A 14,388-nucleotide genomic window follows, 5' to 3' on the forward strand; every position below is an offset into this window, starting at 1 on the left:
AGGCATAAATTCGAAAAAAAATGAATAAATAGTATCGTATGTCCGTCTCCTGACTCTAAGCTACTTCCTCGCCAATTTTCAGCCATATCGGTAAAGCCGTTCTTGAGTTATAAATAATGTAACTAACACGACTTTCTTTTATATACATCAAAATTATTTTCTTTTCATAAAAGAGTATGTTTAGTACCAAAGTAAAAGTAGGAACCTATGCAGTAAATACACACGCCTAATCAGGCATATTTACATATGATCAGAGTTTAGCACACTTATAATATCAAACATTGTCATGTTTGTTCATTTAGAAATAGATAGGAATCAATAGTTACGAGCCTAATGAGGTTCGGACGTGTCTTTATAAGATATTTAGAAATAAGATTAGGAGGTAAATTACGTTGAATAGAAATAAAACTAACACATGTTCCAAATATTTCTTTATTTACAACACTTAACAATGTCAATTTTATTATTTCGAACATAGACATTGATTAAAAATGCTTTCCAGTTGTTTATTGATTCAATTGTAAATAATGGTTTTTCTTTGCAAAAGTTTTGATAATCGAATAACCATAAAGCTGACGTAGAATATAATATTTATAAATAAATTCGTATAAGTAAAATATACATTTTCTTGTTGTTAATTGAATTTGTAGTGTAACTAGTTGAGTCTTACAGTTGAAGCAATAAACAACTCTTAAACATTAATAAAATATTTCAATGCAAAACTACAGTTAAAAATATATATCTCATCGCTTTAAGTCTCATGTGTGCTTTTGTCATGTAGAATAAATTATTACAGTTCAAAACTAACTTAAACTTATTTGCTGTAGGTAACATAAAACTTATAATAAACCATTTAGATTTTTAAGCTTATTACTAGTGATGGGTAATGGGAAAAACAACGGGAATATACCGAGGTTTTTTACCTAATAGAGAAAAACCCCAATATACGGGTATTTTTATTATTTAACGTAATTAATATAATCTCAAAAAATTACATTTGTTTTTTTTATTTTTAAAACAAATGCAGCGAAAAATTTTGCGATGCGCACATAATTCGTGCCAGCGTATATAGGGCATTAGCCGTTGCCTTTTGTTCGAAACGTCAAAATATGTAGCTCTGATTCAGGAGCTAAAATAAAACCAGTAATTTAATTTAACAAGAAAATGACGACTTCTTGTTTTATCAAAAGATTTTTGTGCATTGTGATGGAATAGCTAGTAGAAGTATCTTGATCGTAATTGGACATCTATAACATTTCAACAGATGGTTGGTCATCTTGCTGACATTGACAAAATGATAAACATTTTTCACAGTGTTTGCATTCTATTGTTTTACGTATGATGTATTATAACATACACTAAATATGATAAAACCCGAATGTTATCCCATTCAGTAATTTTCCCCAGCCAAAATATGGGATTTTACTCTACTTACTCCGCTGGCGCATCGACCCAAAGTGGGTCTTGGCCTCCGATAAAAGATATCGTTATACTCTTTTGTCGGAATGTCATCTCTACTTGTAAAAATCGTTTTAATTGATTTTTAATGATTTAAAATTATATTCGAATATTTAATTTGGATGAATGTATTGATGTAATTGTTTTTGAAGACTTAAAACGATGATTGTAGACGAAGATGTTATACAATATAGAAAATATTTAGTTTTAATACAACATTCATTAAATTATTCAAACTTTCGTAAGACATTATAATAAACTGATATAAAAACGGCTAAACACTCACGTATATTAGCCGTTTTTATATAATTTTAACATTCATTAGTTGCTACTCATATAACGCATATAATAATCGCGTATAAAATTCCATAACAATATATCATTAATTCCACAAATAAATATAGGGACCAGCCCCCCGCCTCACACACTCTCATCTTAACGTAGTATATATAATAGTATATTATGTAATATATAAACATTGATTATAAACATGAATAGCTTAGGATTTTCCAATTCGGAAGCAATAATTTATATATTTACTTTGTGCTACATAAGATTAAAATGAATTTTAGGAAAATTGAGCTATTCAGCTGTATCATTAAAAAAATACACGTACAGTCAGCTGCACAAATAACAGTGCGTTTTGTTTATATTACAAATATGAGATTGAACACACTGATCTACAGTAAGATATACATACCTAATATTATATTTATCATATAAAATATTGGTAGATGTAGGTAAGTATAATGTATACAAACATTGAAGTATTTTTTTTTTTCAATTTTAGACCGTTTTTATTGACATTGAGCACAAGAAAGCGTATTCTTAAAAAAAATCAATAATGTTTTTTTAACTTTCTACATCAATACAGATTACTTATACGTACCAGCGTCATAAAGACGAATTTAAAAATCTTAACAAATCCTATAGACGTATCATTTATTCTTATTCGAATATAATAAATTAATAAATACGTACATTAAGTTGAAGCGAATAGTATATAGTAGCTTAAATATTACCAGATTTATAAACATACAATATAATTGTTGGGTATCAAATTTAAATACCCTCGGAAGGGAAAGTAGAAATGAAACTATAGATAAAAAAAGTTACGTCGGAGGAATTTTTAAATCGATCAAAAAACTTGGAAATGTTGATATGACGATGCCGAAATAGTCGGTAAATAGGTTATATAAAAGTTATTATAAAAAATAGGAATTTTCTGAAAGCTCAAGTATTAAAAGTGGACCAATTTAGTGTTAGGAAAAAACGATTACTGTATCACGTATGGCGATTGAAAAGAACGTTAATAGTACTGTCATGGCGCGCGATCAGAGACAAACTCTGTCGCTTTGCGATTGGCTGACGTTAAATGTCTATGGCACTCTAATCACGGACACGAATAAATCAAAAAAGACTTTACCTACACAAGATATATTACCCGTTCCAAAGGCATAATATAATACTTGCCTTCATTTCAAACTACGCGAAAAACCAATCTACATTATCAATGAACCAAATATTCACACAATATGACAGTTATAATGAAAAATATATAGAATCAAATATTATCCTAATACTATACGAATATGTAGATAACAATAGAATTTAATGTTACTTATACTAATATGGTTACAAGTAGTATAAAATAAGCGTATTTTCGGACACATCCGTCAGGCAACGAGCGTGCCTATGATCCAATTCAGACTTTTTACGTTGACACCCAAATGCGTACCGTGCTCTTTGTCCATCATACATCTCAATCCTGCCTTCACCTTATTTTGTGTTGACACTGGCGAAACATTACAAAAATATTTGTCATCCCGTTCATTATCTTCGAAAAAAAAGAGATAACAATTATTTCGTAACTTGTAGCGTAAGCACATTATTAGATTACAAAACTAGTTTCAAATATGAGATACGAAACATAGAACAGTGGCGCATCGTAAAACAATTTTCAAAGTGCTAACTTACATAACATTTATTCGTGGCACGATGCAATGCAGGTTTGTCATATACCTATTATTAGATTATTCCAAAGTTATATTACACAGGTAAAGCATTTTATCCATATTCCAAACTAGGTGTCAATTTACTTAAAACGAACGAGAAGGTTACATAGAGACGGGTTAACCGCGATGACATTGGAATCCTATTTTGCACGAAATATAATATGTTGCTCCCGTTAAATAATTTCCAGTCGCACATATTTCGTCTTCAAGTTTTTGTTACAAACTTTTCGTAGCCGACTGTACTTTGTGTATGACCTAGGAGACTGTACTAAATTGATATCGGGGTCATCGTTAACTTGCGTCAAGTTCGCATCCATTGCGCGCTCACTCCTCGGCGGTGGGCTCTGCAGTGGAAGTAGGCGGGGCCTGTATGGCCTGCTGGCGCATGGCTCGCTTCACGTCCGCCATCGAGCTGACGCCGGCCTCGTCCAGCTCCCGCCAGCGCGTGTGGTTGTTGCGCGCGTGATTCACCAACTCCGGCATATCAATGAATGCTGTAGGAAGTTAGTCAGTTAGTGTCAATTCGGGTTATGATGCTCATCTCATTAACAATAATCATTGACTACCAAAGTTTACTGGGATTCTATCCATTTAAATTTTTTTTTAAATCTTAGACTATGTATTTTTCAGGTCAAGCTATTGATTTGTATATGTTTTATGTGTGAAAATAAATGTTTTTTTCTTCCTTCCTTCCTTTCTTTCTTTCTATTTATCTTTATAACAAATGGGTCAGTAAATATTTAAAGATTGAACAGTCGCGGTAATAGGGTTCACTTACTGATGATTTGTTGACCTATTTTTTCCGTATGTTTAAGAAAATGCATTAAGTAAAACTACATTACTAACCCGCCCAGGCCTCCATCATATCAATAATGATGTAGTCAATGAACCCGATCTGTGAGCGCGGCACGGAGCATGTGGCGCGGTCAAACATAGGCATCACGACAGGCAGCGCGCGCGCCTTCTCCTCCTCCGTCTGTAGGAAGTACTCCTCCGCGATCCTACACCACAAAGACATAGAATCAAGGGAGAGGGAACTGACGTAAACGGAACACAGCAATGCAATGAATCGTATTGGGTCAAGAGATCAAAACACTTGCCACTTTTTTATTCTTTTTGTCCCTTATTCTTAACTGACTATAAGTGTAACTAAGTAGAGCCGAAAATTGTTTCAGTCAGATTTTGACGAGTATATTTCTTCGTTAATGAAAACATTTCATTACTATTTATGTGAAACAAGTTGTTTTTAATACTGTGATTTAATAAAGAAAATTATAATACCTCCTTGCCCATTCAAATGCGAACTTCTGAGGTCGCGATGCATTGGATACGTCAGCGCATTTGATCATCATTCGCTTCACTAGGATTACGTTTTCAGGAAGAGATAGTGCTGTTGTGTCCAGAGACAAAGGTTCCTAGTAAAAAAAAATCAAAGTGAAAAAAGAGGTTGGATAACAAAAAAAAAGAAAAATTGTTTGTATTCGTTACTGGCAGGATGAAATATAGTTTTCTTTACTAACGTCAGTGTGCATGCCGTCCTCCTTGCTGCCGCTGGATTTGGCGTAGAAGACATTGACGAACTTGGCGAGGTGCTCGAAGTGTTTCGTCATCTCGGTGGCCAGCACCATGTCGATGACGTTGTGACGGACAGTCTTGTACGTGTCGCGGTCGAGATTCTTGAAGATGTTCACGCGATCATCATCTATGAAAAAAAAATCGTCTGTGAGTGCGATTTCACATATATGTATTCCTTAATTCTTTTCTTCTTTTTTTTCTTATCTATATTCTCCTTTCAAAGGAAACAAATTTTGATTTTAGCTACGTCTACTTTTACGAAGACGTTACTCCAGAAATTTAACATCTTTAAGCCTTCTGCAAGCAATTCTTCTGACTTATTTACGATTATTGGTTGATTCGGATAATGTTTATTATAGAATGAAGTCTAACTATATTTCAACTTACTAAGTGTGAGTTTAAAGGTGAGCGCAGCATGGTGGGATTCGAGCACACAGATGTCATTGTAAAGTATAGCGAGCGGGTGCCGCGCGTTGCATAGGAAGGCGGACGAGGTGCCGGGGTGGTCAATGTCGTGCGCGGCCGCGGCGATCAGCGCCGCTGCGGCCTCCAGCGGCTCTAGAAGTGTCTTCAGACGATCCTTCTCCAAGAAGTATGCTACGGCCTGTGGTACAATACAAATGAATATATAATTCCTACACACTTCTCCTGCATTTTGTTAATATAAAACTTTGTCATTAATAAAATATTCAGTACAATACTAAAAAAGTGCAACGCGATTCGCAACTAAACAATGTTATCATTTTAGTATTGTTTTGAATTAAAGCAAAATAGTTGCAGAAATAACTAAGTAAAACACGTGAATACAATTTAATCTAACGTAAGCTACGAAATGTGGTTCCGCCACTTCATACGCTTGCGAATCGTAATACTGAATAAGCCCTCTCGGGACCTCTACCGATTTACTCAGTTGAGTGGACCATCTTGTTTAACTCAAGCATCCTAAGTACTCTGTTTCCTTGTAATCCGGGAAACTAACATTAGAGTAAAAATGCTTTGGCGGATTAAATGTAAAAGTATTCTAGCTACGATGTTACGATGTTACGTTACGATAGTTATGTTTGACGAGATTTGCTTTTTGCATAAAAAAGATGATGAAGATATGAAGATTCGATACTTAAAATCGATCCGAAAAACATATTTCTCGATTGCTAGTCCAATGTTAAAGATGAACTAAATGAATTAAAAATGCGTGATACACTACTCATTAAGTTCAATATATGTTGCCTTTATAATTGTGGAGAAATTCAAAATTAATAGTTTACCTGAAGTACGTCCGCGGCGTGCGTGGAGTTATGATACGTGTTAACCGCGTGGTAATTTGTCTCGATGACGGTAAGCCAGTGGAGTAGCGTGCGCTCGTCACATTCGAGGGCGGCGCAAACATCAAACCGTCCGCCCAGCAGCGCCAGCCCAAGGTGCGCCAGCGGACGCCCGCGCGTCAATTCCTCAAGACGGAAGATCTCGAACTCCCAGCTCAGTGCGGTGTCGAGGAGCTCACGAAGCTGACCTGACGTCTGTTGGAAAGGGGTAAAGTTGTTGACAAAAAACCAAGAGTACTATGAACTTGAGATAAGTTGATTTAAAACAAATAAAATGTTATGTTTTGTAGTTGGCTTAAGACTGTTATTTTTGCGTCATCTACAATTTCCCACTTTGGCCTGAACATAAACATTTTGGTTAAAAAAATAAGATAAGATAAAATTATATAAAAGGTTATACCTCCACTCGTTACAATAAAAGTTCACTTACCTTGTGTTTGATATTAGTCCTGTTCGTCTGAGACCTGACAACTGTTGAGTCATTGCTGCTCCGCCGCGAAGACAACACGTTAGTCGGTCCTTGCTAAACAAATATTGACACTGCATTATATCTCTATAATATATTAAAAAGAATCAAATCTACCTTCATCTAAATCTAAGATTAAATAGTAGACGTTCGTGTTACAGTATAGTTTATGTTTACATGCTGAAGTTGGTAGTACCAATAGTAAATAAAAGTTCAAGTTAAAAAAATAATAGAAATAAATATATAGACATAAATATTATACGAAAATAATATATAGCAAGAAAACGGAAGAAATAGAATATAGATAAAGTACACCTGTCTATTAAAAGAAGGGTGGTTTAAGCAGAGAACATAATTGTGTAGATATTAAAAAATAATAATTTCTTAAATATTATTTAAAATCGTTGTCAAAACATTATAAGAAATTTCAATTATTGTTACATTACTTTATTTGACTTTATTTATTATAAAACGTTATTATTTTATTATATTTAAAAATTATTTTTCCAAAAAATACAAAATTAAAAGTCAATATTTATTGTTTGTCATCTTTTATCCACAATTTCATGGACGTTTTGACAGGTGTCTGCGTGCGATGTAATTACAAACTTTGATTATCACGAGCAATCGACACAAAATTTAACGATGTTCTGATTGTTTTTCAAAGAAACTTTTTTAATCAATTATTACTCCCTTAATATCTCTTGATGGCTGAACAAAGAAATTAAATGCTCGGTTTTATTGTACTAAAAAAAAAATCTAACTGTCGGTGTTCGATTTTGGCAGATTATTTTCATTGAGGTATCATCATCAGCTCACTATATGTTCATACTGAGGAGCTCGGAGCCTACCCTAAGTTAAGGATGACTAGGCTTTAGTGAAACTCCAGAGCGGGTTGTTTACTTCACAGACATCTTTATGTAATCGCGATGTTTTCCTTCACCGTAAAAACGTCGAAGATTTTTTTTTATTTCTTTGAGTATTTTATGATATAAAGAACTTTTTATAAAATGAACTCTGCTTAAACGCATAAGAATTCCATGGCAACTATTCTATTGAGGTACTTCAGGCAAGACGTGAAGGTTAAAACAGTTGCAGGTTACGATAAACATAACTTCCTACCATAAAGAACAAATTTGTGTTCACTTGCTCCCGCTGTCCGTAGTTATTCAGGATCGTAAGCAAATAAATAATAATTAGTCGACATAATAAATATATTAAAGTAAATAAATATATTATAGTAGATATTTGTATATTTTAAGGTAATTTTCAAACTTTTTATATATTTATGACATATGTAATTTGGTAGAGTCGATTGGTTTTTATCTATAAAGTAAAAAGTTCAGTGATCTGAAAACAATAACTAACTAGAAAAAATTGTCTTTGAAATACACATCTTATTTTATTTCATTCAATACATGAAAGTAGAGAAATATCTGGGAAAAAATTAAAATGACATGAAATATTCGTCTCGTGTTTTATATTTTGTGACAACGATTTTGAAATTGGATTTCACAGAACCCGCAAATATACACTAGAATTCCGCAATATTTTTTATTTGGAACCAGTGAAACAGTATACACGAAAAAATATTTGAAAATCATATACATTACTAAGAACTATGTAAAATTACATATATGTTTTTAATAATAAAACAAGAGATATATTGCAATGTTCCGATGTTTCACTATTTTCTTAACACATTAAATGCCACTACGATATTCTAATATTCAAGTAATCTCAGGACGAATCGATGGCACTGAACTTTTAAATGGATATTAGTCACAACATTTTAAGACCGTCAGTTACCGAGAAACAAAATGTGTTTAGAAACATGTTTCATGTGTGCGTACTCACCGACAGCAGCGCTCCAATGAGGTCGGTAGCTATGGGATCTTCAGCTCTGAGTTTTGGGTCTTCCTTCATCTGAGGAGAGTATAGCTCGGAGGTCCTCAGCATGTCAACCGCGCGTTCAATGCAGGCGACTGTGGCGGGCGGGGCGCCCTCTGTCGCCGCAGATAGTAATGATATCACCTGTAAAACAATGTTACCTAATTTCTGCTTTCATGTTGATTTCATGGAAATGACATGTAGATTTCTACAATCAGAACCTTAATCTATCGATATGTTTTGTTTACTGTGATTTCTCTGGAGAAATTCTGCGATTATCTACAACTTTCTGTAATGTATAAAATTTTGAACTTAAAGTGTATATGCTATATATAGCAGGGCGAGAGAGTTGCAAATCTAGATAATAATTTCTTTCTCGCAAATTATTAATTGGTATTGGTTGCTATTTATATCTACAATACCTTAGTGATAGGAGCTTCCAGCGGCAATCCCTGCAGTTTAGCTAGGGACGTCCTACGCAGGCCGTCGGAGGCAACAGAGCGCACGTCGAGCGAGCCCCGCCTGATGGAGTGTAGCGAACCTCGAGCGCGCTCACCGTCGCCCCCGCCCGGCTCACAAACGAACACCACGTGAGATGTGCTCCTATGCGATACAAAGAAAATTTTATGGTAATTCAATTGACGAAATATTTTGCACGATTCATCTTAGTAGGTATTTGGTTCGCAAAAAGTTACTGTACAATCTTTGGATAGTTGATTTATTAATCTTAATTACTGGTTTCTAGTTGTTGTGGTGTGTGTTACCTAGCCAGTGCGACGGAGGCGCCGCGGCAGGGCAGCAGGATAGGGTCGGGCGCGGCGCGGCGGCGCAGCATGACAGGCGCCTCCCAGTCGCGTGCACCGCTTGCTGCAAGCCGCAGCGCCTCGCCGCCCACCGTCTCCGCCAGAGGGCGCGGACCCTCGTCGCCGCGCCACCCCAGCATGCGGCCCCACGACTTGTTCGTTAACTAATGGAAAAAGATCTTAGCGAACATAACTACATATTGACAGGGAAATAATCATTAAAATGTTTAAAGATAAATTAGCAACTGTAATCTTAACAACAAGAAGATGGAATACGGGTCTATTAAATTAAACTTAGCATTATATCATTTTGTTGTTGTAAATTTGCGTCAACAAGTCGTGATTTTCATGTCTATACCAATCCATCATAAATTAACGTAGAACTTACGAGGATCCTTTGCTGGTCGTCAGTGACGGCAACGAGATCCCGGCAACGGTCTGCAGCGGCTGCTAGAGCGGCGACCGCGGCGACCTGCGCACGCGACGTAGCGGCCGCGGCGCGTGCTTGCAAGATTTCGCCACACCACGCTGTGGCACCCACTGTCTCCACCATTACCTGAGGAGAATATGGTCACTTACGGTGTCTGGCATAAACAGTGCTAGAGTAAGATTTATAACTGTTCAGTATGTACAACTTTTCTATATCCGTATTACTTACAATGAAGTAATATTATAACCTAGTTTATTGTCTACACTATGATAAAATTAAAATAAAATTATTATTATTAATTTAAAATTCAATACTATGTATTAATGATTCTAGTCTGTACTGGAGATGTAAAAACTAAAAATAAAATGTGACATTATCAAACCATTATTATTTACTAGCTGACGTCAGCGACTCTTTCCGTGCGGAAATAAAAAAAACTAGAAGCATATGTGTTTTCCCAGACTATGTTCTACAACTGTATAGTATATTACCGAGTTCCGTTGAGCGGTTATGGAGATATCTTCTAACAAACATACATCAAAACATTTGCGTGTATAATATTAGTAAGATATCCCTGGTCTGAATAATAAAGTAGGCAGGTGTTGCACGGATCGCATTAAAGTTGCTATAAATAGATGCAACAACCTGTGTTGTTATTAAATACGATTGGTTTCTATCAGATGGAGTATTCACATGTGTATTGAAGCAGACACGAGTATTTGCAGCTGGGGACTATTGCGTGATCTTTGTTATTACTTTTCAAAAATCTATTTTATATCTGATCAGTTTCCTAGCATATTTAATTTAAATAGTAGAACTTTATTAGTTTAATACATATCTAATATTTAACTAACGGCTCAATGGATCTTGATGAAATTTGACACTGATATAGAACATAGTTTGGAAGAATACAGAGGCTATTGCTTCAATTTAACGTTTGAGAATGATGACCTAAAGGGTATTATAAAGTCATAGAAACTGACATATTATCGTAAAATGTAATATATCTTTCATCTGTTAATCTGTCTGTCTGTATGCTAAGATGAGCATCATCTAAGCTTCTCAGGTATTCTATTACGAAGATATTGCGCATTCCGCACAGCAAAAATTATCTAGGACTTAACGCTACGCTCCAAGAATAACTTACAATTTTAGTGAGGAAATAAGATCTTATATTTTATTATTTATTTGTGTTAACTTGAATGTAACTATTAATTTAGAAAGGCGGTAGGGGAAACCTAAGAGTAAACATATGTGATGTTAAATGTTCAACAAATATTCGCCTACGCTATACTATAAAACTCTTTAGAGTATTTTTCGAGCACTAATATTGAACGATTTTGATTTAAAAAATATTAGTAGTTGCTATGTTAAAAACTTAGATTAAAAGTGTGTGTAATTTATAGGAAAACTTACCCGGTTGAAGCCTGCTTCCAGGTATTGCAGAACTGCGAAGTCGTCTTTGAGGTAAACACTAAAAAAAATGAAGGTTTAATTAGTACTTCCCACTTAATACATTTTTTTTAATAGTATATTTTTTTACATATTTTTCAGACACCCAGTTTAGCTTTCAAACAATATTTTTAACTAAAGTTTTATAAAACTTTTCAAAAATTTGATGAAAATCATACCGCTTGTAACTACAGTGTATAAAAAATAAAAACTGGCAGCAGTTAGTGAAGCTTCAAAAGTCACAAAAGCTTTTGTGCCTTTTTCAACTTTGTACCCCTGTCATTTAAAATCATGTTCAGTGTTCAGTTCGTTTCGAGTAACAATTTTTTTTGGCTTTTCACGTTGCTATTACTGAGGGTTTACACAGCCAAATGTCTACACTGGGTCTACAATGCCAAATGTCTACACTGGGTCTACACAGCCAAATGTCTACACTGGGTCTACACTTCCAATGTCATCGATATAACTCTGACAACGAAAACTAAGATAGCCATACGTATTCTTTCGGAGTCTGAGTAAATCAGCAGTTATTTAGACTGATTATTCTTGCTAATATTAATAATGTGAATGTTTAGATGGATGGAAGTTTGTTTGAAGGTATCTCCGGAACGACTTAACGCTCGCAAACGCAATTTCGCTGAAATTTGGCACAGTTGTACAACATAGTCGAGAACACATAGGCTACTTAAGTTTTAATTATTCGGAATAAATGTGATTTAACGAATAACCCGACTTAATTGAGAAGTACTCGCAGTTATAAACATTCAAAGATCTTCCTTCATTTTTTTTAATTTTTAGATTCTATAACTATTGGCGAAATGCAAAAAGCAAAATAACGGAAATTATGCCACCAAATAATGTTTGGCATGTAACCTTGATACTTTAACACAACTGTAAAGCCCTAAAGCTTTTTAGTATCCGATGGCAAGGGATCACTTTGTGGGCTCTTTATGGGCCGTAAAAGGGATTGCTTCATTAAATGGATTGTGGGACGCCAGAAATCGCAGTGCCTTTATTGTGAAACTAAAATTTGTAATATTTCATTCTTGATGAAATAAAATTGTGGAACGCCCAAAAAACCGCACTCAGAATTGTCTCTCTATGTATAAATTCTCACACATAAAACATTAAGGTCTCCCTTAGTAACCAATTAACGAATCTAAATTGGGTCTATAATAATCTAATTGTCGACCATAGTATTTTGAAGAACGAGGTGATTCGATTCATAATCTTCTGCTAAGTCATAGGAGTTATTTTGAAATTATAGCTTATTAAATGAACTATTGTTTGTTTAAAATCTTAGTTGCAATACGCTCTTTCTAAGTTATGTAATGTTCGCAGCAAGAAGTTTTCCACGATATCTTTCTTGCCCGCTCCATTCTTTGTACTGTAGAATATTCCTGAATATTTACCTTCCGGCGAGCGTGCATTTCCTGTTGTTACGATGTTTATAGACCATGATTCACTGTGATATTTCAGAGCAAGGTTCAAAAGCATGTCTAGTTTTCTGATAACAAGTTTTTAGTACTTTAGAAAAGCTTTATATGTTTAATACTATAATTTTATTGATTTTTAAATCGCACTGACACAGTCCTTCGTTTATACAGTTTTAATGTACATTTTTTTTACGGTGTGTTAGTTATTTCGTTTTGATATATAGTATTCACAATAATACCTTTTCGTTTTATTATTGTACTAAAAGTGCGCTAGGCAATTTTAATCGTATTGTGCAGATGTCCAATTGATTTTGTTCTACTCCAGAGAATCATAGAGGTTGATATATTCAGCTGATCAAATCACAATTGGTTCGATCCCTCTTGGATATGTTGTTTTAATTACGAACGGCCATAACTCGACCCTCGAGCACTGGATTGCGAACCTTTGTTCGACATAACAAAAGAACGACGATACAAATCAAAATCTCTGTAGATATTAATTTTGCATAAAGAAAAATTACATTTTTTTATTGTTTTAAAGTTGGATAAAAGTAGACAAACCTCTTGAATTGTAAGAGGTTTGTATTTTAATATTATAAATGGACGATGCTTTATCGATTATCTGTTACATATTGATAAGTTTTAATCGATTAGGAAGATATGGCGCCACGGAAGACTTCTTTATTACGCGTCAATGCAAGTAAAGCTAACATTTCATAATACCTATTTAATCCTTACTTGTGTTTTAACATTATAATTCTAACGAGATTATAATAACTTGGTCAGTCTGACAATGATATAGCTAAATTAAATATTTATAAATTTAAGAAATATACACAATGGTTGCTAAAATTGTGCACAAAACAGACAATCTTATTATCTTAGTAACACAAAAATGAAACAAATAATAAAAAAATACGCACGCACACAGTCACACACACACATGCACACATATTGCATAAACAAGTACCTCCTACCATAGGAGACAGAGTCCAAAGAAATTGCAAAATGTTATGGAACAATAATTTTAATTTAAAATTTATTATATATTGTTAAATATCCTATGCTAGTTCGGAAAAACGTATCCGTTAGTCAGAGTTTAGATATTAAAAATTTCCATAATGATCGCGATGTTTTCCTTCACCGTAAGTACATTGATATAAATGCACATATGTAAAGCGAAAAACACATTGGTACAATCAGGAATCGAACCCAGGACCTGCAAAATGGAATTCAAGTGCTTAATCCATCGAACCACCGACGTCAAAGAAGACGAAGCGCATTTATTCTTATTTTGTTAACAATTTTACTCTCTCAAGATGTAAGTTTGTCAGATTCCCTTCGAATTCACCAAAGGCATATTGTTCTAGGGTTACTGAAATTATTGCTTTAATATACGTATTTAGTTTTATATGACATCAATTGACCTTAGCATAGATACTGTTATATATCATATTTGTAAATTAATAAAAGTCAACGTAATCCAAGATTGTTGTACGTCATTGTCTTATCTACGTCACTATCTTAATAGCCCACTCCAT

At 34.3% G+C, this 14,388-nt stretch overlaps 1 protein-coding gene across 5 annotated transcripts in view; it reads right to left on the minus strand.

The window, feature by feature from the left end:
- Positions 1-1,700: 1,700 nt before the first annotated feature.
- Pde8 (phosphodiesterase 8) overlaps positions 1,701-14,388 on the minus strand; it is a 100,489-nt gene continuing 87,801 nt past the window's right edge. For all 5 annotated transcript variants that reach the window (XM_013307504.1, XM_013307506.1, XM_013307507.1 and 2 more), the window contains 12 exons: positions 11,376-11,433; positions 9,918-10,085; positions 9,491-9,693; positions 9,149-9,329; positions 8,694-8,870; positions 6,801-6,893; positions 6,314-6,565; positions 5,436-5,652; positions 4,994-5,175; positions 4,755-4,888; positions 4,320-4,474; positions 1,701-3,967 (listed from right to left, as the gene is read on the minus strand). In XM_013307504.1, the coding sequence (XP_013162958.1) occupies positions 3,798-3,967; positions 4,320-4,474; positions 4,755-4,888; positions 4,994-5,175; positions 5,436-5,652; positions 6,314-6,565; positions 6,801-6,893; positions 8,694-8,870; positions 9,149-9,329; positions 9,491-9,693; positions 9,918-10,085; positions 11,376-11,433 (1,990 nt within the window). In that variant the 3' untranslated portion in view covers positions 1,701-3,797. The remainder of the gene's footprint in view (positions 3,968-4,319; positions 4,475-4,754; positions 4,889-4,993; positions 5,176-5,435; positions 5,653-6,313; positions 6,566-6,800; positions 6,894-8,693; positions 8,871-9,148; positions 9,330-9,490; positions 9,694-9,917; positions 10,086-11,375; positions 11,434-14,388) is intronic.

This window comes from Papilio xuthus, unplaced genomic scaffold (assembly GCF_000836235.2).
Source record: "Papilio xuthus unplaced genomic scaffold, Pxut_1.1 DF828142.1, whole genome shotgun sequence".
Classification (NCBI taxonomy): Eukaryota; Metazoa; Arthropoda; class Insecta; order Lepidoptera; family Papilionidae; genus Papilio; species Papilio xuthus.